At 39.4% G+C, this 23,736-nt stretch overlaps 1 protein-coding gene across 2 annotated transcripts in view; it reads left to right on the forward strand.

The window, feature by feature from the left end:
- LOC124774941 (filamin-C) overlaps window positions 1-23,736 on the forward strand; it is a 284,171-nt gene that overhangs the window by 119,956 nt on the left and 140,479 nt on the right. For both annotated transcript variants that reach the window (XM_047249638.1, XM_047249637.1), the window contains exons 16-17: window positions 590-788; window positions 11,362-11,544. In XM_047249638.1, coding sequence (XP_047105594.1) covers window positions 590-788; window positions 11,362-11,544 — 382 coding nt within the window. The remainder of the gene's footprint in view (window positions 1-589; window positions 789-11,361; window positions 11,545-23,736) is intronic.

Raw genomic sequence — 23,736 nt, forward strand, 5'->3', positions numbered from 1 at the left:
ACCACACTACTGGTTGCGCGCGCTGCTGTGGAGTCATCATTTTCACTTCGTGCGACCACTATGCACTCTGGTGACAATACTTGGCACTTCTGACACAGGAATATAAATTCTTTGAGATGCTCTACAATGTGGTGCATTTTTCATTGTCGTATGAATATGGTTTTTCTCTCCTGGGTTGTTATTGGGGGAGGTTTGAGTGGGACACCCTGTATATGAACTAACTTAAAACAATTACACATGTGGTGCCTGTTTCAGAAACAGTATGAACCACATGGGAACTGTTGACATATCATAATGTAAGGAAAAAATGCAGTATCTTTGATTTGCAGTGAATGCAGGTAGTGTAGTGCCACTGTCCTGAGGTGTTAAAAATATTGGTCATTATGTTGCGTCAAGTAGGGTATGAGCAAACATAATCGAAATGGAGGAAGCATGTAATATTATGATATAATAGTTGCGGCTAGATTTTTTTTAAAGATCTGATGTCATTACATTTGTTTGTAAGTTACATTTCTACAGAAAATGCTGATTTCGTAATACATTTGTGTGTGCTGTACTAATAAATGTGAATTATCCCTTAAAAAATTAGGTTGGTAAACCAGCGACATTCACAGTGGATGCCTCAGAAGCAGGAGAGGGCACACTGGAGCTGGTTGTTAGTACAGACAAGACAACGGTTAAAGCAGAGGTAGTAGCCTGTTCCAGAGGATTGTACGATGTCACATTTGTGCCTCATGAACCGATACCACATTTTGTCAACATCTCATTCAACGAAGAAGATGTGCCAGGTTAGATTTTTGCTTTCATGCTCACTTATCATTACATCAGAATCGTATTATTATGTGAATAGTGGAGAAAAACATATAAAGAAAGCACTAGATTACATTCAAAAATGTGAAACTATTCATTGCATTACGGATATATAAACAAATATGTCACTTACAGATTATACCTTAGGCCTCTTCAGATTGACCATCTGCCACCTACGAGGAGTACGAAGAGCGATCTAGGACTGTGGGCCACGCGATAGGCAAGTTGTCGATCCCCTCAGCTGTCATTGTCTGTAGACAAATCACGACGATGCCGCCACTTCCTTATTTGAGGAGCTCCTCATTTGACCTCGTGAGGTTGAATGGACCCCTTTCCAGACCACCTTACCTCAGAAATAATATGAAGGCTCATCTCCTTCCACACCGAAAGTGATGACTCTAACCGTTCGATTACAGAGGTGGTCATTATGAGTTATCTATAATATTATTGATATGAATTTTCTAATTATTGCATTATGTTAAATGGAACAACAGTCTGTTATCTTTCCATCCCAAAGTTCCCATTACTTCCACAATAAAGTGGATAGGCAATTTCATAGTGAAGTTCAAAAAAGAAAATTATTATGAATCGGGTACACAGAAAAAGGATAAATAATTATAAGATGGGGTTCTTAGAAGCGCTTTTGAAAATTATGTTTTGTATACAAACAGTCCTGCAGCTGAGAGATTCTGTGTGTCTCATAGTAAAGGTAAAGCCTGATCAGTTTGAATACAACACAGCTTAACTAGGCACGATGCTATTGAAAGTAGTGTGATGTTTCCTTCCTCTAATCCTTGAACTGTAGCCAATTGTAGAGGGATCTACCATTTACTTTGTTAACTGTAAGTGGGCCGATACTCTCCAAAATGACAAATTACAACTGAGTACACGAACACCTTTTAATGGTGTCCTTGAGCGCCCGAGCCGCAGACAGGCACTTTAGGGCAAACACATTACGATAAGTGGTCCGGATGGCCACAATTTGTGTGGAGGAAGAGTGGGCTGCAGCCTGTCTCCTTGTTGATGCCCATACACATTCAAAGATTCTAAGCATTCAGAAAGAGATTTTCACTTTGCAGCAGTGTGTTTGCTGGTATGAAACTTCATGGCAGATTAAGACTCTGTGCCGGACAGAGATTCGAGCTCGGTACCTCTTTGCCTTTTGCGGGAAAGAGCTCTACCGTGTGAGCTACCCAAGCGTGACTCATGACCTATCCTCACAGCTTCAATTCCCAGTACGTCATTCCTACCTTTGAAACTTCACAGAAGCTCTTCTGCGAACGAAAGAATATTGTGGAGACATCACTTTGCCACAGCCTGGTGGATGTTTCCAGAATGAGATTTTCACTCTGCAGTGGAGTGTGCGCTGATAGGAAACTTCGGGGCAGGTTAAAACTGTGTGCCGGACTGAGACTCGAACTCGGGACCTGTGCCTTTTACTGGCAAGTGCTCTATCATCTGAGCTGCATTCCCGGAATTCATTGACAGGGCTTCACACATAAAAGTTCAACAGATTTGAGTCAGGAAACACGTGAGGTGGCAGTATTGGCAAGCCACAGCCGAAACACTTGTTGTAGAGAATTTGTTCTGTATATTCCCAAATGGCCACGTGAAATAGTGCCCGTCCATCATCATGTATGTACCGTATTCATTCTTTCACCGTGGGGGATGTCTTCTGAATGAAGATTAACAATGTCGTAACATTGGTACGACTGCACATGTGAGTGTATCGTATTGGGGAAACTGTTGGTTTTCGGACCTGCATGTTAGGATTATTTGCTTGTTTCATTGCCCTCTACTTGCATAATAATAGTCAACCTGTGTGTTTGAGTGATCTACCTGGTTCTTTACCCTGCAAATCTTTGTAATGAATATTCTCAGTAGAGAGACGAAGTGAGAAGGAAAACACTAATAAGTTTGCACAGTGGCGATGGAGCGATAATAGTGCTCGTGTGGCAGAAAGGGGATGGGGATGGGGGTGGGCGTAGGGAAGGGGATGATTACAGGCATTGAAAATTGCAAACAAAGATATGTGCCAGCCACAGGTCAAAGACCTAAAAATATTAAAACACTGACTATAGCTTCCCTCTATATGAAAGCCAGTCTCCTCTATGAGAAAGCAGCCAAAGGTTTCAACTTGCAGAAATTCTGTCCACAGTTATGGAACAAGGAACAGAAATAATATGGATTTAGAATACACTAGATTAAGTACATTTCAAAATAGTTTTGAATTTACTGGCATAAAGCTATATAATAAACTGCTTCTGACAAGGAGAGAGCTATCAAAACCCATTTCATGCATATGATATGTGGTTTATGAGCAAATACAAAATGAGACATTCATACAAAATAATACAGGCAGGATTTGTGTGTGTAGGAAACATTAGTCCTGTACTTGGTTAGGATAGTGGTGTGACATTTGAAAGAGCAACTAGATACAGAAACATGAGTCATTATTAAAAAAAAAAAGGGGGGACGTGAAAGGCCTAGCAGCTCCCATAAGAAGTTGTATAAAAGGAGAAATGAAAGAAGGAAGAAACTGCTAAAAGTGGCTAAGGATCCTTTAGGTTGTTGGGTCAAGTTACATTTTGTACCTCAAATTCTACTTCCATATGGGAAAAATTGAAAATGCTTTAAAACATGTCTTAAACTGTTAACTTTTATGGCACATATATTTCTGTGAATTTTTGCAAAAACTCCTAAGGAGTTTGCTTCACTAAGTGTCTTGTCACAAAATTAGGTACAGCATGGTCACATCCACTCACTGTAGTCCGCTGGCACTAAGCACTGTGATTTGCCTGCCTTACAGCTTCATTGCCGCATGTACACTTAGCTGTGCACTAGGTCAGTGTCAGCTGAATGTTCTGTGCTTCTGTGTGATATTGTGTGTTCACTTGTGGTTTCAGTCTTTCACAGAATAAAGCATTGATGTGTGTTTGGTAGTGAATGAAATGCAGGAGCAAGGGCATACATGTAACCTTACTCCAGTCACTGTGCATATAGGCCAAAAAAACATTTGAAAACAATCTAAAATTGTCATATTGAACATACTGAGGATTTTTTCTGATCTGGTCAACCTTAAAGAACCCAGGATTAATATAAATTTTGTGCTAGTTCATAAAATGTCAAAAACAACCTTGTAGTATTTTCGAATTGACTGTATGTTTTACTAACAATATAGTAAATATTGGTAGAATTTCTAGATGTGAGCACAGGTTTCGATTCTCCAAGAAAGGCTAATGAAAATGGAAATTATATAATTTGACAATTCTGGCAAGAAGTTAGTGTGTAGAACAGTATTTTGATACTATGGCAGAGGAGAGTATTCAGAGCTAGAAAAATACAGAGTGATCGCAGTGAAAAATATAATTCTTCTGACTTGTAGAACTTCATTCTTTTTCTTCTCTGTTCAATTGTCTTCTGATTCAGAAAATATAATGATGGACAAAAAAATTTAAATAGAATCCAAAGACATTGCGGCAGTAAGCATGAAGGTTTGTGTAAAATGCACTTACTGTGTGCAGGGGACAATAGTCTAACAGTATACTTCAATAAAACTTGGGTTTCACAAAAACCACATGCAAAAATATATTTCGCTCAACTTAAGTGGAAAAATTAGCCTGAAAATACTTATGTGTACTGTATATCGATGATTTGACTGACAGGTGCAGTGATGAAGGGTCAGTAAGAACTGCAAACAAAAAATTTTCAGGGGGGTAGGGAATATTTTCGGTAATATTAAGTTGACCCATCGGAACTAAAATCCCGGCGGTGGCAAACAAGCACTCCCACACTGGCTCGCACGGAATCTCTCATAACTAAAATGCACTCATACGTGACACGACGTAATAATGATGCCTCAGAGGTTACCGAAATTAATTTCGTAGTTTTCTTAACAACTTTCTCACCAGAAATTTCCACTATGTCCAACAGAATGCAAATTCATTAGCGATGACATTTTATGTTACACAGGTGGTACAGTTTCACAAGGTATTTCATTTTTTATCTCAGAAAGTTTTTATGTTTTCATAATAAAATATGGATCACATGCGTCTATAACCTTTCAATGTTCATATATTATTTTCAGTCCAAACATGTCAGTGGTTATGTTTTTCCACAGGTTGAAGTGATAAAAATATTAAGCTTATCCATTATGAATGTTTAAGAAACTGTGACTGTTTGTTCAATTTGATTACAGAAAATTGCAACCAGTAACTTTTTGAAATATTTCCGTATTCTGTGAACTGATCTTCGAACCTTTTGAAGTTTATCTTAAGGTGGTGTACAGGAGGTTACATAGCTATTTCAAAACGTAATGCTGGGTACTGCCTCTGGCATGAACATGGAACATGCTTTAATGCATCTCCATGAGTTATGTTAAAGGACCAAGGACATCTACATCTATATCTACATGGCTACTAAGCAAATCACACTTGCGTGCCTGGAAGAGGGTTCAACTTCACAATAATTATGTTATTTCACTCTCCAACAACGTGTGTGAGCTCTTGATTTCCCTTATTGTGATGATCATTTCTCCCTATGTAGGTTGGCGTCAACAACATATTTTTGTTTTCAGAGGAGAAAGTTGATGATTGAAATTTACGGGAGAAGATCCTGCTGCAGCGAGAAATGTCTTTGTTTTAATTATGTCCACCCCAAATCCTCTATTGTGTCCATGACACTCTCCCCTATTTCTTGGTTGAACAAGATATGCAGCCCTTCTTTGAACTTCCTCAGTGTCTCCGTTAATCATGTCTGGTAAGGATCCCACACTGTGCAGGAGTACTTGAAAAGATGATGGACAAGTGTAGTGCAGGTAGTCTCTTCAGTAGATCTTTTGCATTTTCTAAATATTCTGCCAATAAAACACAGTCTTTAGTTTGCCCTTTTCCACAACATTTTCTGTGTGTTCTTTCCAATTTATATCGTTTTTTATTGTAATTCCTAAGCATTTAGTAGAATTTACGGCCTTTAGATTTGATTGATTTATTGTGTATCCTAAATTAAGTGGATTCTGTTTTAGCACTCTTGTGGATGACCTCACACTTTTCTTTATGAAGCGTTGATTGACACTTTTTGAAATTGTTTTGCAATTTGTTTTGATCTTCTTATGATCTTACTAGTCAGTAAACCACAGCATCATGTGCAAACAACCAAAGACGGCTGTTCAGATTGCATCCTAAATCATTTATGTAAATAAGGAATAGCAGAGGGCCTATAACATTATGTTGAGTAATGCCAGAACTCACCTCTGTTTTACTCGATGACTTTCTGTCAGTTGCAATGAACTGTGACCTCGCACAGGAAATCATGAACCCAGTCAGATAACTGAGATGATATTCCATAAGCATGCAATTTTATTTCAGGCATTGGTGAGGTACAGCCTTCAGGAAATCTAGAAATATGGAATAAAGTTAAAGTCCCTTGTTGATAGCATTCAACACATTGTCTGATTAAAGAGCTAGTTGTGTTTCACAAGAATGATAGTTTTCTAATCTGTGTTGACTGTTTGTCAATAGACCATTCTCTTTGAGATAATTCATAATGTTCGAACATAATATGTGTTGCAAAATCCTGCTCCAAATTGATGTTAATGATATGGGCTTGTAATTAAGTGGATCACTCCTACTGCTGACCTTGCCTAGTCAGTGGTGCGGGTCTCCTGCATCATCCCCCTACGCTCGTCCGAGTATGGGACCTAATAATCATCACTCCTACTGCCTTTCTTGAATTTTGATGTGGCCTGTGCAACTTTCCAGTCATTGGGTATGGATCTTTCATTGAGCGAGCTGTTGTATATGTATATGTTGTACATGTATGGAGCTATTGTGTCAGCATACTCTGAAAAGAACCTAGTTGGTATACAGCCTGGAAGAGAACACTTGCATTTGTTAAGTGATTTAAATTGCTTCCCTACTCAGAGGATATGTACTTTGATGCTACTCATGTTGGCAGCTGTTCTTGATTCGAATTCTGGAATATTCACTTTGTCTTCTTTGATTAAGGCATTTCAAAAGGCTATGTTTAATAACTCTGCTTTAGCAACACTGTCATCGTAGTATTTTCATTGCTATCGCACGGAGAAGGCATTGATTGTGTCATTCCACTAGAATAATTTACATGCAGTCAGAATCTCTTTGCATTTTCTGCCAGCTTTTGAGACAAAGTTTAATTGTGGCTACGCACTGAAGTCCATGCTAAATTTCGAGCTTTTATAAAAGATCACCAGTATTGGAGATCTTGCATTCATTTAAATTTGTCATGCTTTGACCTGTGGGATAAGATCTGTTTTTTGTTAATTTATTTGGTATAAATCTGTCAATTGCTGTCGATATTATTTCTGTGAAATAAAATCACATCTGGTGCACACTTACATTGTTAATTCAGATAATTGTTATATCAGGCTTAGCCAACTTTCAGTGCCTATAAGGACCTAAGCATCAGTGCTTTCTGTTAGCACTTGGAGCTCTGATATTTTCCCCAACACAGCTAGCACAATTTACAACTGTTACACAGATGATTCTAGATCTACATTCTTCCAGTGTTCAGCTCGCATCCTTTGAGACTGAAGGTCCTTTTCTGTTTCCCTGAGAAACTTTAACCTAAAAAATCACAAAGTCCACGCCACACTGCCCATGCTATCCGTGTAGCCATCTACAGTGTGTAATGGACTCCTGACCTATTTAGCAGAACCCAAAGCCTCTCCATCCTATGGAATAAGTTGAGGAATTTGCAGCCTATACATGGTCACAGAACCGTCTGAGCCTCTGAGTCATTCACTCAACTTGTATGAGTGGTTCTATCGACTGTGCTGCAGATAATGCACTCTGGTTTCCTCTCACAAGCAAGACAAGCCATCTTCAGACTTCACCTCCCTCCCTCTCTTTCCCTCCCTCTCTCCCTACTCCGCCTCTCCCCATCCCCATCTCCCCCTCCGCCTACTCCCTCCCCATCCCCGCTCCCCACTCCCACCCCTGCCCATCCCCCCACCCCTCCGCCCACCCACCCCCTCCACACTCACGGCACCGTGTCTCCCTCCCCCGCCCCTCCCAACCCGCTCCGCACCCTCCCCCTCCCAACCCGCTCCGCACCCTCCCCCTGCCCCCTCCCTCCCCCTGCCTGCTCCCCCCCACCCCGTCTCTCAACCCCGCCCCATATCACGACCCCGCAACCCGTCCTCACGACCCCGCAACCCGTCCTCACGACCCCGCAACCCGTCCTCACGACCCCGCAACCCGTCCTCACGACCCCGCAACCCGTCCTCACGACCCCGCAACCCGTCCTCACGACCCCGCAACCCGTCCTCATGACACCGAACCCGTCTCCGAATGCCCCTCAGCCCCACCCCGTCTTCTCTGATCTCATATCAGTGACCAGACAGATATTTCATAAATTTATGGAAAGAGAAAGGGGGGTTCACGAAGTTGGTTTGAACTGGGACTTCCTGCTTGGCATTCCAACATTGTAACCACATGACAATGATGCTGTGGCCAATCATATTCAGTCAATGTTACACATTTTGAGCTTGGACCGTTCACTGTCTCTATTTTGTTTTTCTTTTCACAGTTCCGTGCACCTTCTTATTTTCATGCTTGATCTGTGTTCAGTTTTTGATAGGTATCTACTGTTCCATTTTACCACTAAATCTGAGGGGGGAAGGGGGGGGGGGGTGCGGTGAGGAGTTTCTCTTGCTAGAAGCCGACAGATATTAACACTAAAATAAGATGATGCTCTATCGTGCATGAAGTACATGATTGATTGCACAGCTAGAGGCACATCTGCTACTGATCAGGTAGAACAATCTCTACAAAATTATGTTAACTTCTTCCGTTGAGCTTGGGTGGAAGGAAGTGATGTCCTACCATGCCTACTATGCCGGCCCAAACATTGACAGAAAATCGTTGTTGATGACTTGCTTCAACAGTTGCATGAATATTAGCATCTACCCTTACACACTGATTGTGAAAATTTACAATCTGATCTCGCTGAAATGATACCCCATCTGTGAGCAGCACTGTTGCACTATAATTAGGGTTGACACTTTGATGAATAAACCATTAGCAAAAGAGTACCCATGCAGGACGATTAGCTGCTAGTAGTGCCTGCACATGCTGTAAATGTATGGATACAGCTGGTCGTCACATAAAACTTATCAGGCAGTCATGTGGTCAACATTCAGTGTTGCAGCTACATGTCTCGTACTGACACTAGGGTCCTCGTTTACTGCATGAGGAATTGCCGCCCCCCACTGTGATTCCCTCATCCTCCTAGGCCTGCCCCAGTTGCAAGTATCAGGCTTAACTGCCCCGTATTCCCTAAGACAATGATTAGTGGCTTCAAATGTTTTCCTGTTGCGGTGTGTTCTGTACACCAAATGGGCTTCTGCCATCTCTGAATTTGTGTACACGGCCATTGCAGAAGCCAAATCTCTGATTCATTCTATGTGGTAATGTGTGTGCTTTCAATGGTCGTACTGATCACTGGAACAGATGATGTTACCTTTAAACAAGCAATGGCGGACATCACATGGCAACAGGGACATGTAAAACAACAAACTGGCAGTGCACAACATAAGCAGGCGTCACCAAGAGTGCATGTTCCCCATGAGTCTAACGTTGTGTTCTTGTGTATTTCCCCTGGTTAGTGAGTTGGAGAAAATGAGTTTTAACATGGATACAAATTGTTTCAATACCCATGTTTGTGTAACATAATTTCTTCATCTATGTGTGAGGAGAATCTCCTGCAATTTGTGTTGTAGATTTTTTTACAAACTGTAGTTGTATGTTTTACAGCTGTGATTTGAGAATATCTTTATTTTTTTAAAGGGATTTGATTTCACTTTTTAACCAAATAATTTCACATGTGCTTTTGCTATCTGGGCTGAGATGCTTTGACATGTTGTTTTTTATTCTGATATATTTTGTAGTCAAGTATTATGACACACACTTTTTGTTATATCGTATTGCAAGGATAGTTTTTGTTGGTTTAAGTTTACATTTCTGAAATTCATGCATTGTTCTAACTTCCTGGCATGGCAGCAATAGTTCAAGCTCATCCATTATGGAATGACTGTTCATTCAATATAAATATGGAAAATTGCAGCTTCAAGAATTTTCTTTAGGAAAGTAAATCATCATATTATAGGATAAAAATAGGGATGTCTGTATCTTTTTACTAAATTCTAACTAACTGGCAATGCCGTAGGACTGAGAGATGACCTTGAAATAAATGGCAGCAGCAATGTGGAGTTGAGCTCCTCTGGAGGATGGCCGGTTCATCATATTCTGTTGTCTCTCTGCCAGTCATCTGAAAATTGCAGTATTCGTGACTGATCTCAATTTTTAGCACAATCTAGTGTTCTCAATGTGAAACATTTCGTTTTGACTTTAGAGTTCAGTACGGTATTGATAGCTTCTTCGTTGTTGGATGAAACCAGTAACCAGGTAAAATGGCTGAATTGTACTTGCATCCATACTGTCGGTTCATTGTCTTGCACTTATTATAGGTTACTGGTAGGCCTTGTACATCAGCATCTTATTGAAACCAAGCAGAACAGGGAATTTTCTGGGAACTAATAAGTTTTTTTCACAATGACTGTGTTGAACAGTGTGACACGAGCTACCATTTCAGGGTCAATTCTGTTTCTTTGAAATTATAAATCTGCACAAGCACATGGGTTTTGTATATGTCCTGTTATGTTAAAATACCAGCTAGTTAGGAGTGATTGCTAGATTAATATATTTCAAGTACATAGATATAAGACATTAACTCATTCACAGCAACTACAGGACAAGAACTAAGTCACTTACAAAGGAGACATATTCTACCCTTTAGCAGAGTACATGCCAAATAAACAAGTGTGTCGAGCTAAAACGGTGCACTGGGCCCATGCCTCCTGTAGGCAGTGGGCTACACCATAGTGCAGAGTAGCGTGTACTGAACTACACTGCACTGCACTCAGCCTCAGTCTGCCACTTGTTCCCCTCCATGCATGTGCTGTTGTTAGAGGTGCCAGTCCATCTTTGCAGTCTGCAAAGTAAGGAGGGAAACAAACCGGAACTTCTGAGTCAGCCCACGAAACATAAAGTTTAGTGCAGCTGTTAGCACAGTGTCGGGTTCAGATTGTGATCTGGCACTTAATTTTAGCTTTCCACATACATTCAGTATTTCACTTGTTAATTACTTTATATTGTGCCACCTGTCTCATTGTTTGCAGTCCACAGTTCAAAATATTCTGTCTTTCACTTTCTCTTTTCCTACCATACTCAAGTCCTAATCCTCAAGTGTTTAGCAATAAATTTTTTGGTAGTTTGATCAAGTGTGGCTCACATCCGACCCCCATTTTCCTTTGTCCTACTCTGTCAGCTAGAGGTGAAAGGAAATTGAAATTTCCATGAACATTTAATGTATAATGCTATTAAAAATATGCTTTCTTCAAAAAGTATGCCTCCAGAATATGTCATTTCCTGATTCTATTACTGCACCTTTATCACTGAGTACCAGAGTAAATCCCGTAAAAAGCCACCTGAATTGTTATATTTTTGTTTGCAGGTAGCCCTTTCCAGTGTGATGTGTTGGAACTAGGTGCTAGAGAAGTTCGTCAGATGAAGCATAAAGAGTCACGAATGGTGACTTTAAGGGGTGAAGGACTCAAAGATGTTGTTGCTGGTTCTACAGCATATTTTGATGTCGATCCTAAGGGGCTTGATGGTCACATAGATATTGAAATAATAGGTAAGTAAAGACAAGGAATGTCAGAGGTTGTTTGCTGTATACTCTCTGTGCCTTTTTGGAATTGTAATACCTATCTTTTTACCTTATCATATTCTGGGAAGAAGTGAGATGTTGAAAATAAGGGAAAGAAGTTAGATGTTGAAAATAAGGGAAAGAAATGGCACAATATGCCATAGTAATTTGGTACTAGTCGAATTGTGGTAATTTTCCCCCCTTCATACATTTGTACATTGCAGAACATCAAACGAATCGGAAAGAGATTTTCTCCCTGCTTGCCATGCGACCTCGGTCACATGATCTGATGTCACAGTCAGAGTCAGCAGAGTCCAAGCCTAGACATTCCTAAGGGGTATCATTCTGGAAGACAAGGCTTGTGAAAATTCCCTGAAGGTTGTTGTTCACTGCATTGAACAACTGGTTGAATCATATAAAAAGACTCCGTAATTTCTCATTTTAGACTATAAGTGGAGAAAGTGAGATGGTGGTTGTAGAAAATGTAAAGAATTGGAAAACACTACATTGCCATGCTTGAGGCATGGTTATTAGCGCAGAGGTATTTGCAATGCAAGTGAAACTGACTTCTTTTATGGTTCACGGGTTGCGAAAATATATTCTATTAAGGGAGAAAAATACCACAGGGGTGTGTGTGTGTGTGTGTGTGAGAGAGAGAGAGAGAGAGAGAGAGAGAGAGAGAGAGAGAGAGAGAGAGAGAGAAGTGAGGGAAGTGGGAAGCTGACTACATTAATAACAGGAAAATTTAAAACCAACAAAGTGTTTAAACAAAACTTCAAAAAGCTACCTTGTACTTATAAGTACAACAGCAATGCCTGGAGGAGTTTAGGTGCCAAGACAGGTGCAGCAGGGTGGAAAATTGTACTTATTATTATTGTCCAATGTGCTGTACATTCCGAGGAAACACAGTTTGTGGGGAATATAAATATTGTGTTCCTTCCTCCTTACTGCACAAACCTCTGAACGTGGGCATAAAGCTGTTAAAGCTAAATACAGTGTAGGAGCAGTGCAGAAATGTTTCGTTCCTCGAGAAGTGGAAGGTGACGACTTAACATTCTACAGACTGTGTATATGTTTGTTGCTGCCTTCAATCGTGTGACAATGCTCGGACGTCCACTCTTCTCTACATCGTGAATGTCGGTTCGGCCATTTTTAAACCGAATGCACCATTTCTGGACGGAACATTCATTCATTACGTCGTTTCTGTACACTTTGCACAGTTCACGATAAATTTCTATAGGTTTTAGGTTTTTGCCAACAAAAACCGTATCACAGACCACACCTCACAAGTGGCGGTATTTTCGATTGCAGCGCACATTTAAAATTCGAATATCGTAAAAACCAGATGCGCAGAGACATTCCTGCTGCCACAGATGGATGCTGGCTGAGTCCCCGAGCATATACATACCAAAATGTATGCGATCAGTGCACGCCTTGTTGTGGCAGGCGGAAATGTTCCCTACTTTCTGAATAGCCCCCGTAGATTATTCGAGCTTTGCTAAAATTCTCCCAGTGAACCGAAGTAGACTATTCACCTTGCCTGCTGCACTCCTCGTCTGCTCATTTCATTTTAAATCGTTTAGACCTATTTGTTTAATCGACGTGACTGGTCAAGTATTATGCTACCAGTTCTGTATTCGAACATTATGGAATTGTTTTTTCCTACTCGTCTGCATTAATTTTACATTTTTATGCATTAGAGCTTGCTGCCACCAACTAGAAATTTTGTGAAAGTCATCTTGTATCCTTCTGTAGTTAATTAATGATGACACCACAAGCACCATCAACCAAGCAGCTGCACATTGCCGCTTACATTACTCGTTAGGCCATTTATGTACATCACACCTCCCTATAGCACTCCTGACAAAGAACACTTGCCGTTGAGAAGAAAATTGTGAGTTCTATTAATTAAGTAGCCTCCGAGTCACTTACATTTTGTGAACCTAATCTGTAGGCTCAGACCTTCGTCAACAGTCAGCAGTGAGGCACTATGTCGAAAACTTCCAGAAATCTAGGGATGTGAATTCTACCTGTTGCTCTTGATGCATTGCAGGATATCGTGTGAGCACAGGGCAATCTGAGTTCTGCATAAGCTTAAAATTTTGCAGCCAACTAATGTTAAGGATATTGGTCCATAATTTTGTGGGCCTGTTCTTTTCCCCTTTTTTATATACAGGAGTCCATCTGCTCTTATTTCCAGTCGCTTGGAACTTTGTACTGGGTGAAAGATTCACAGTAAATGCAAACCGAGCAAGGGCTAATGCTGTAGAATACTCTCTGTAAAACCAAATTAAGATTCCACCCGGTCTTCGTGACATTTGTTCCCTGTGCCAGGGATACCTATTACTATGTCCTTCGTATGGGAGTCTTTGTGCCTGTCAAACGATGGTACGCTTGTACGATACTCAAGTGTGAATGTTTTCTTAAATGTGAAATTTAACACTTCAACTTTTCTTTTGCTTCTTCTGTCTTCACACCAGACTAGTCAGTGGGTGACCATAGAGAAGCCTTTGACCTGCCAAGCCTTTGTGTGAAGAACAAAATTTTCTCGGGTTCTTGGCAAGATCTTTTTCTAATTTATGAGGATGGGAGTTATTGTATGCTTAACGCATTGCCCTTTTTACAGAGACCGAATTTGTACTAAATTTTGCCTGTTGCCATTGGCAAATTCCTTGTTGAACAGAGTGTGCAACAGTCTCTGCTCCTCAGCATTTTCCGAATTTCGTTATTAAAACATGGAAGGTCTTTTCTGTCCTTAATCTAATTACTTGACACATACTTCTCCATAGCATGATTTACAGTCAGTTTAAACTCTGCCCTTAATTACTCTATGCCCTTCATATTGGAGATAAGCAATGTTCATTCATTTCTAAGTGGCTGCTTATCTTTTGGTTTTAGCAAAAATACTCTCCTAGCCCTCTTGATGGATTCACTAACTTTATTAGCCATCGTCACTACAATATCACAATAACTAATTCTTGTCCCTATGCAGACACTGTTGATCAGGTCAGGTCTGCCCCTTACATCAGATTTCCCAATAACAAGTTAATGCCCCCCCCCCCTTTCCCGTACCCACTTGATGTAGCCAAAGGAGTGGCCACAAGTTCACTCACAGGGTGTACAGGCAAAACCAGACGGTTGTCTTCATCGTCGAATCTGCTGAGAAGATGGATCTCCCTCATCGAATCTGCTGTGAGGTGCCTCAGCAGCAGAGCCCACGGGAGAAATGGGCGATGCCTGAGGTGTCCCATCTGATGCACCATGTTTTCTGCCGCTGCTACACCCAGGGCAGCAGTGCAAAGATGCTTGACCTTGTCCAAAGGCATCGTCAGCTGTTCACGAACTGCACCCAGCTCCTCCGTATTTGTTGTGATACTCGTAGCATTTTCTTAAATTAATTTTCTACACAGTTTTAGAATTGATTATTATTTCTTAAAACCCTAAATAAAAGCTTCAGTTTCTTGAATATCTTGTATCCAACAGCAATAACTAACAAGTGATATGCCAGATGAATAAATTTCATGTAGAGCTGTGAATACTAGGAAGGGAAAATTGCACTCACATGAAACAAAATATGGCTAAGGGGAAATTTTGAATTGGATATACTACAGCCGTAATTTTTCCGGAGGGCATGCAGCTTTACTGTATGGTTAAATGATGATGGCGTCCTTTTGGGTAAAATATTCCGGAGGTAAAATAGTCCCCCATTCGGATCTCCGGGCGGGGACTACTCAAGAGGACGTCGTTATCAGGAGAAAGAAAACTGGCTTTCTACTGATTGGAGCATGGAATGTCAGATCCCTTAATCGGACAGGTAGGTTAGAAAATTTAAAAAGGGAAATGGATAGGTTAAAGTTAGATATAGTGGGGTGGTAATTAGTGAAGTTCGGTGGCAGGAGGAACAAGACTTATGGTCAAGTGAATACAGGGTTATAAAGACAAACTCAAATAGGGGTAATGCAGGAGTAGATTTAGTAATGAATAAAAAAATATGAGTGCGGGTAAGCTACTACAAACAGCGTAGTGAACGCACTATTGTGGCCAAGATAGCCACAAAGCCCACGCCTACTACAGTAGTACAAGTTTATATGCCAAGTAGCTCTGCAGATGATGAAGAAATTGATGAAATGTATGATGAAATAAAAGAAATTATTCAGGTAGTGAAGGGAGACGAAAATTTAATAGTCATGGGTGACTGGAATTCGAGAGTTGGAAAAGGGAGAGAAGGATTGGGGGTAAGAAATGAAAGAGGAAGCCGTCTGGTAGAATTTTGCGCAGAGCATAACTTAATCATAGCTAACACTTGATTCAAGAATAATAAAAGAAGGTTGTATACATGGAAGAATCCTGGAGATACTAGAAGGTATCAGATAGATTATATAATGGCCAGACAGAGATTTAGGCACCAGGTCTTAAATTGTAAGACATTTACAGGGGCAGATGTGGACTCTGGCCACAATCTTTTGATTATGAACTGTAGATTAAAACTGAAGAAACTGCAAAAAGGTGGGAATTTAAGGAGATGGGACCTGGATAAACTGACTAAACCAAAGGTTGTACAGAGTTTCAGGAAGAGCATAAGGGAACAGTTGACAGAAATATGGGAAAGAAGTACAGTAGAAGAAGAATTGGTAGCTCTGAGGGAGGAAGTAGTGAAGGCAACAGAGGATCAATTAGGTAAAAAGACGAGGGCTAGTAGAACTCCTTGGGTAATGGAAGAAATATTGAATTTAATTGATGAAAGGAGAAAATATAAAAATGCAGTAAATGAAGCAGCCAAAAAGGAATACAAACGTCTAAAAAATGAGATCGACAGGAAGTGCAAAATGGCTAATAAGGGATGGCTAGAGGACAAATGTAAGGATATAGAGGCTTATCTCACTAGGGGTAAGATAGATACTGCCTACAGGAAAATTAGAGAGACCTTTGGAGAGAAGAGAACCACTTGTATGAATATCAAGAGTTCAGATGGAATCCCAGTTCTAAACAAAGAAGGGAAAGCAGAAAGGTGGAAGGAGTATATAGAGGGTCTATACAAGGGCAATGTACTTGAGGACAATATTATGGAAATGGAAGAGGATGTAGATGAAGATGAAATGGGAGATATGATACTGAATGAAGAGTTTGACAGAGCACTGAAAGACCTGAGTCAAAACAAGACCTCGAGAGTAGACAACATTCCATTATAACTACTGATGGCCTTGGGAGAGCCAGTACTGACAAAACTCTACCATCTGGTGAGCAAGATGTATGCGATAGGCGAAATACCCTCAGACTTCAAGAAGAATGTAATAATTCCAATCCCAAAGAAAGCAGGTGTTGACAGATGTGAAAATTACCGAACTATCAGTTAAATAAGTCACAGCTGAAAAATACTAACACGAATTCTTTACAGACGAATGGAAAAACTGGTGGAAGCCGACCTCGGGGTAGATCAGTTTGGATTCCGTAGAAATATTGGTACACGTGAGGCAATACTGACCTTACGACTTATCTTAGAAGAAAGATTGAGGAAAGGCAAACCTACGTTTCTAGCATTTGTAGACTTAGAGAAAGCTTTTGACAGTGTTGACTGGAATACTCTCTTTCAAATTCTAAAGGTAGCAGGGGTAAAATACAGGGAGCGAAAGGCTATTTACAATTTGTACAGAAACCAGATGGCAGTTATAAGAGTGGAGGGGCATGAGAGGGAAGCAGTGGTGGGGAAGGGAGTGAGACAGGGTTGTAGCCTCTCTCCGATGTTATTCAGTCTGTATATTGAGCAAGCAGTAAAGGAAACAAAAGAAAAATTCAGAGTAAGAATTAGAATTCATGGAGAAGAAATAAAAACTTTGAGGTTCGCCGATGACATTGTAATTGTGTCAGAGACAGCAAAGGACTTGGAAGAGCAGTTGAACGGAATGGACAGTGTCTTGAAAGGAGGATATAAGATGAACATCAACAAAATCTAAACGAGGATAATGGAATGTAGTCGAATTAAGTCGGGTAATGCTGAGGGAATTAGATTAGGAAATGAGACACTTAAAGTAGTAAAGGAGTTTTGCTATCTGGGGAGCAAAATAACTGATGATGGTCAAAGTAGAGAGGATATAAAATGTAGACTGGCAATGGCAAGGAAAGCATTTCTGAAGAAGAGAAATTTGTTAACATCGAGGATAGATTAAAGTGTCAGGAAGTCGTTTCTGAAAGTATTTGTATGGAGTGTAGCCATGTATGTAAGTGAAACATAGACGATAAATAGTTTGGACAAGAAGAGAATAGAAGCTTTCGAAATGTAGTTCTACAGAAGAATGCTGAAGATTAGATGGGTAGATGAATAACTAATGAGGAGGCATTGAATAGAATTGGGGAGAAGAGGAGTTTGTGGCACAACTTGACAAGAAGAAGGGATCGGTTGGTAGGACATGTTCTGAGGCATCAATGGATCACAAATTTAGCATTGGAGAGCAGCACGGAGGTTAAAAATTATAGAGGGAGACCAAGAGATGAATACACTCAGCAGATTCAGAAGGATGCAGGTTGCAGTAAGTACTGGGAGATGAAGAAGCTTGCACAGGGTAGGGTAGCATGGAGAGCTGCGTCAAATCAGTGTCAGGACTGAAGACCACAACAACAACAACAATATCTTTTGATGTAATAAAATCAGCTGGGAACTTTAGACATGGAAAACAGAATGGTTTTATTTTTTATTTATTTACGCATCCAGTTCCGTAGAACTAAATTGAGGAGTAAATCTCCAAGGTCATGGAATGTGTCAGTACATGAAATTGCAGCATAAAAGTAATAACAGATAAAATAAAATGTTTATGAACCCAAAAAAAAAGTCAAGCCATAAGTTTACTTAAACGTAATCAACAATATAACACACGAATCAGCTTAATGTTTCAAGGAGCTCCTCGACAGAATAGAAAGACTGACCCATGAGGAAACTTTTCAGTTTCAATTTGAAAGCACATGGATTACTGCTAAGATTTTTGAGTTCTTGTGGTAGCTTATTGAAAATGGATGCAGCAGTATACTGCACAAGAGTTAAGGAAGAGCAATCCAAATGCAGATTGGATTTCTGCTGAGTATTCACTGAGTGAAAGCTGCTAATTCTTGGGAATAAGCTGATATTTTGAACAGGAAAGGACAGTGAAGAAAATATACAGGGTGAGTCACCTAACATGCCGATAGGAAAATGTAGTGACGCTTCTCTCTCGTTAAAAAGGCAAAAAAATGAACAGTTCTTCGTGTAGAGAATGTAAAAAGCGTGTGATGAAGGGTATTCTGTGTATCAAATGCAACTTCTGGTTACACGAAAAGTGCGCCAAAGTAAATCTAAAGTTCGTCAGCGATGATTTTCCGTGGACATGTCACGGTTGTTTACGTGACGAAACGGCCGATCTTGTAAGTGCAGTTGATACAAAAAACGAAATTATAAAGTTACTACGAAGTGACATTGAGGCATTAAAAACCGAACTGTCAACCATCAAGAAAGAAAACGATACATTAATACAAGAAAAGAAGTCCTGTGTGTGTAAAAGCCATCAAACGGAAAAGCAAGAAGATCGAGAAAATACGAATGACCGATCGTACTTTGAAAACAACATTTCAAGTGTTCCCGTTGATGTCTCGGTAAACTCAGTAAGCCAAAAACCGGAAGATAAATATAAATGGAAGGTGGTGACATACAGCAAAAGGAAAAACAAGGCAACAGATACGCAACAAAAGGAAAATGACTTTTTAATAATTGGCGATTCGCTGCTGAAGAATATCGCTGTCCCCAATTGCAAGATCGACGTACGACCTGGTGTTAGAACGCATCAACTCGGTAAACATTTTAAAAATATGGTAAATGCAAGACAAGATACTACAGAACCAGATTCTGAAACCAGACATAACTATAATGGGGTGTTTATACATGTTGGGACGAATTCGTTAAGGAGCAGCAGTGAGGAAGAAATGGCAAGCGAAACAAGAAACATGATTCGTACTGCAAGAAATATGTATGCAGGATCTCGTCTGATACTTAGCGGAATCATAAACAGAAGGTCGGTGAGTGAAAAATATATCGCCAAAATAAACTGTGCTCTTAAAGAACAATGTGATCGTCTTGGGGCAATTTTTATAGACCCAAACAAATTCCTATGTAAAAACTCACTAGCGAAGGATGGCTTGCATTTAAATAGACTGGGGTCTGTAACGTTCAGCAGAATGTTTGCAGATGTCTGCAAAATCATTAGATGCAAGGGAAACTAATATGGCCTGAAGGGGATGAAAAATCATACACTCCAGCTGGAAAAGAAAAATATAAGCACCATACAAAAAAAGACGATACTAAAGAATTTGCCCCAGAATACAGCTCACAACATGTAAACCAACAAAATAAAAATTACATAAAAGTACTTCATCAAAATATTCAATACTTTGGTAACAAAAAATTAGAAGCAGAAGTACTCCTGAGTGAAGTAAGACCAGACATATTATGCATAAGTGAACATGGACTAACTGAAAGTAAAATACATAATGTGGCAGTAAAGGACTACAAACTAGCTAGTTACTTCTGCAGATCTAAATATAAGGGTGGTGGCGTTTGTATATATATTAAAACAGGTACTCTTTCAAAGACTGTAAACAGTGAAGCTGCTACATTTCCCATAGCTAGAGAAAAAGACTTTGAAGTTACTGGTATAGTGGCAGAGGATTTTAGAGTGTTTTGTGTGTACAGGTCACCATGTGGCAATATTAGCATCTTTCTAAAAAAAGTTGCTAGCTTATTGAGAATGAATATGAAGAGAAATCTTATTATATGTGGAGACTTCAACATTGACATGGGAAAAGACACAAAAATAAGACAGGATTTTGAAGAATTGTTAATACAGCATAACATGAAAGTGACAATAACTGCACCAACAAGAGTGACTTCACAAAGTGAGACAATTATTGACAACATAATTACTAATATGTGTAACTATGAGTCACATGTAGTTCAGACAGAAATATCTGATCATCATGGACAACTAATCAGCTTTTGCAGAAGTAATGACACAGTATCAGAACCAAAACAAACAACCAAAGAAATTAGGATCATCAGTGAACAAAATATCAACATCTTTAGAACAATGTTAAGTAAGGAAACCTGGAATGAAATCCTACAGGCCCAGAGTGCAAATGAAAAATATGATGCATTTATTTGAACAATTAAGTACCATTTTAATGTAGCATTTCCCAAAGTAAAGAGACAAGAAAGGCATCAAGATCAAACACAGTGGATTACGAGTGAAATACTAGAACAGCGAAGGAAGCTTCAGGATGTGAGACGGATGGGCGAAGCTGAAAACTATAAAATGTTAAAAAAGAAGTATAGAAAAACAATAAGAGAAGCGAAAGCAAGAGCAATTGACACCACTATAGCGAACTCAAAAAGCAAGGCAAAGGCAGCTTGGAATGCAATCAATGCTGAAAGAAAGGAAAAAGATGGGTCAAACAAAGAAGAAGGTATTAGGTCAATTAAAGTAGACAACACAGTGGTCACAGATGGTATGGAAATAGCAAACATACTGAATAATAACTATATCAGTGTAGTAGAAAACCTAAAATTGGAAAGAAATAGTCAAAAACAGAAGGGTATTAAGGTACCAAAAAGATCATGCAGTACTACGTTCTTAAGACCAGTCACGGAAGATGAATTGCGGAAAACTATACAGAAACTGAAGTCCAAGAAATCAGCTGGTGATGATGAAATATCAAATCATGTAATAAAGCTGATATGTGAGGAGATAATAACACCACTGCTGAACATAGCAAACTGTTCTTTCAGAGATGCAATTTTTCCAGAAAAACTGAAGATAACGAAGGTAGTGCCAGTGTACAAGAAAGGGTGTAAGGATGATCCCAACAACTACAGACCAGTTTCACTGATATCAGGTTTCTCAAAAATCCTAGAAATGCTTATGTATACCAGATTAGTTAACTATTTGGACAAACATAACATTCTCATGACCTCACAACATGGTTTCAGAAAGGGTAAATCTACAGAATCAGCAATTGTCAGTCTAACAGAATACATTTTGCAGTCCTTAGATGAGAAAAAGGTTGTCTCTGCAATGTTTCTGGATCTTTCAAAGGCATTTGACACCATTGACCATGAAATGCTGATACAAAAATTAAGCAACTATGGCATTCGGGGGCAACCAGGTGAATGAATAAAATCATACTTGTGCAACCGCAAGCAGTATGTATCATTAGGAAACTCATACCAATCAGAAACCAAATCCATCAAATATGGAGTGCCGCAGGGTTCGGTAATGGGGCCATTGTTATTTAATGTATTTGTTAATGATATAGGTGTTGAGGAGGAAGAAAAGAAAATATTGTATGCTGATGACATGACAATACTAAATAGTGACCACAATATGGAACAGCTTGAGAGAAGAGCATACATATCTGCAAATGTCACAGCTCAATGGCTGTTGGAAAATGAACTGGTTATAAATCTAAAAAAGACTATGTATGCAGTGTTTAAAAACAAGGAAAAGGCTGTAGTCATGGATTTAGAGGTTGACGGAACAAGGCTGGAAGAAGTAGAATCTGCTAGATTCTTAGGTATTCTTGTGGATAATGAACTGAAATGGAAAAAACATATTAATAATGTCTGTAAGAAACTGAGCTCTGTCATATTCTTAATGATGCAGCTATCACAGTATTCAGACAAGAACCTTCTGTGTACAGTGTATCATGGACTTTTCGAACCATACTTACAGTATGGAGTGACGGTGTGGGGAAACTCAAACAAACAAGAGACAAAACGAGTGTTCACATTACAAAAAAAAAGCAATTAGGACCATTTTAAGAAGAAAGACCTCTGAAACATGCAGAAACTGTTTCAAGAATTTAGGTATCTTAACTTTTTCATCATTATATATATACAAAACAATAATGTACATCACAAAAGGTAGTGAGGACTGGATTACAAATGCTAGTGTACACACCCACAATACAAGAAAGAAGAATGAAGTACGGAGCATACCCCACCGACTGGCAATGCTAGAAAAAGGACCCCAGTACTCTGGTATCAGACTACTAAGAAGTCTGCCCAAAACCCTGCAAGATAGTCTAAGTTTCTTTGTAAATTCATTGTGAAGTAGACTATCTCATTGAAAAAGAGTTTTACAGTGTTGCAGAATACTTATGCCATTAAATTTGTATATATTGTTACTCATTATCAGTAACGTAAAAATGTAAGCTAAAGGTGTAGAAAAATAATTGATAAAGAATTTTAATACTTTGACATGTCCTATATTACACGTACATTTACTGTACATGATGTAATCTTACAGGATCAAATAAAATTCAATTCAATTCAATTCAACCACTGGAAACACCTCCCAAAACACAGAATAACCAATTCCACAGACTGAAAGTGATGAGAGGGGCTGGTGTGATTGGTTGAGAAATGCACGGAAGTATGATTTTCAACATTTACTAATGTTTTTTTAATGGAAAACTGTTGTTATTTTTAGTACAACTGAAGACGGAAGAAATGCTTAATCGATGCTGTTTGTTACATTGTAAAATGTTAATTACATCCAGAGTAATTTGTAATGTAAAGTTGTTGCTTGAGTAACTCCTCAGCAGTGCAGTTGTGTGTATCGGAGAGAACCAATTAACTAGGGATACAAAAAGAACAGTGGTGTACCGTAGGTACAGAAGAGACTTGAACATCATGTTACATACACATGCTTAGTTGTTATTAGTCTTTTTTCTGAAAAATACTGTACGACACTGATTTGTTAGAAGAAAATGTACGTTACCATGAGAATGTAGTTAAACTTACAAATTTTTTTTAAATTGCAGGATGTAAAAGAGTGTGTCCTGACATTTCAGGCCAATAAATGTTCAAAGCGGTGCCCATCATTTGCCGCACACATTTGCAATCTACTGCGTAATGAATGTGCTACACGATGCAGTACATCTGGTGTAATGTTACCACAGGCTGTGTCAATACGATTTTTCATATCCTCTGGGGTTGTAAGCACATCACGGTACATGTTCTCCTTTAATGTACCCCACAGAAAGAAGTCTATAAAGGTGTAAGATCAGGAGAATGGGCTGGCCAATTTATACATCTGCCACGTCCTATGAAATGCCTGTCGAACATTCTGTCAAGGGTCAGCCTAGTGTTCATTGCAGAATGTG

Source organism: Schistocerca piceifrons, chromosome 2 (genome assembly GCF_021461385.2).
Source record: "Schistocerca piceifrons isolate TAMUIC-IGC-003096 chromosome 2, iqSchPice1.1, whole genome shotgun sequence".
Classification (NCBI taxonomy): domain Eukaryota; kingdom Metazoa; phylum Arthropoda; class Insecta; order Orthoptera; family Acrididae; genus Schistocerca; species Schistocerca piceifrons.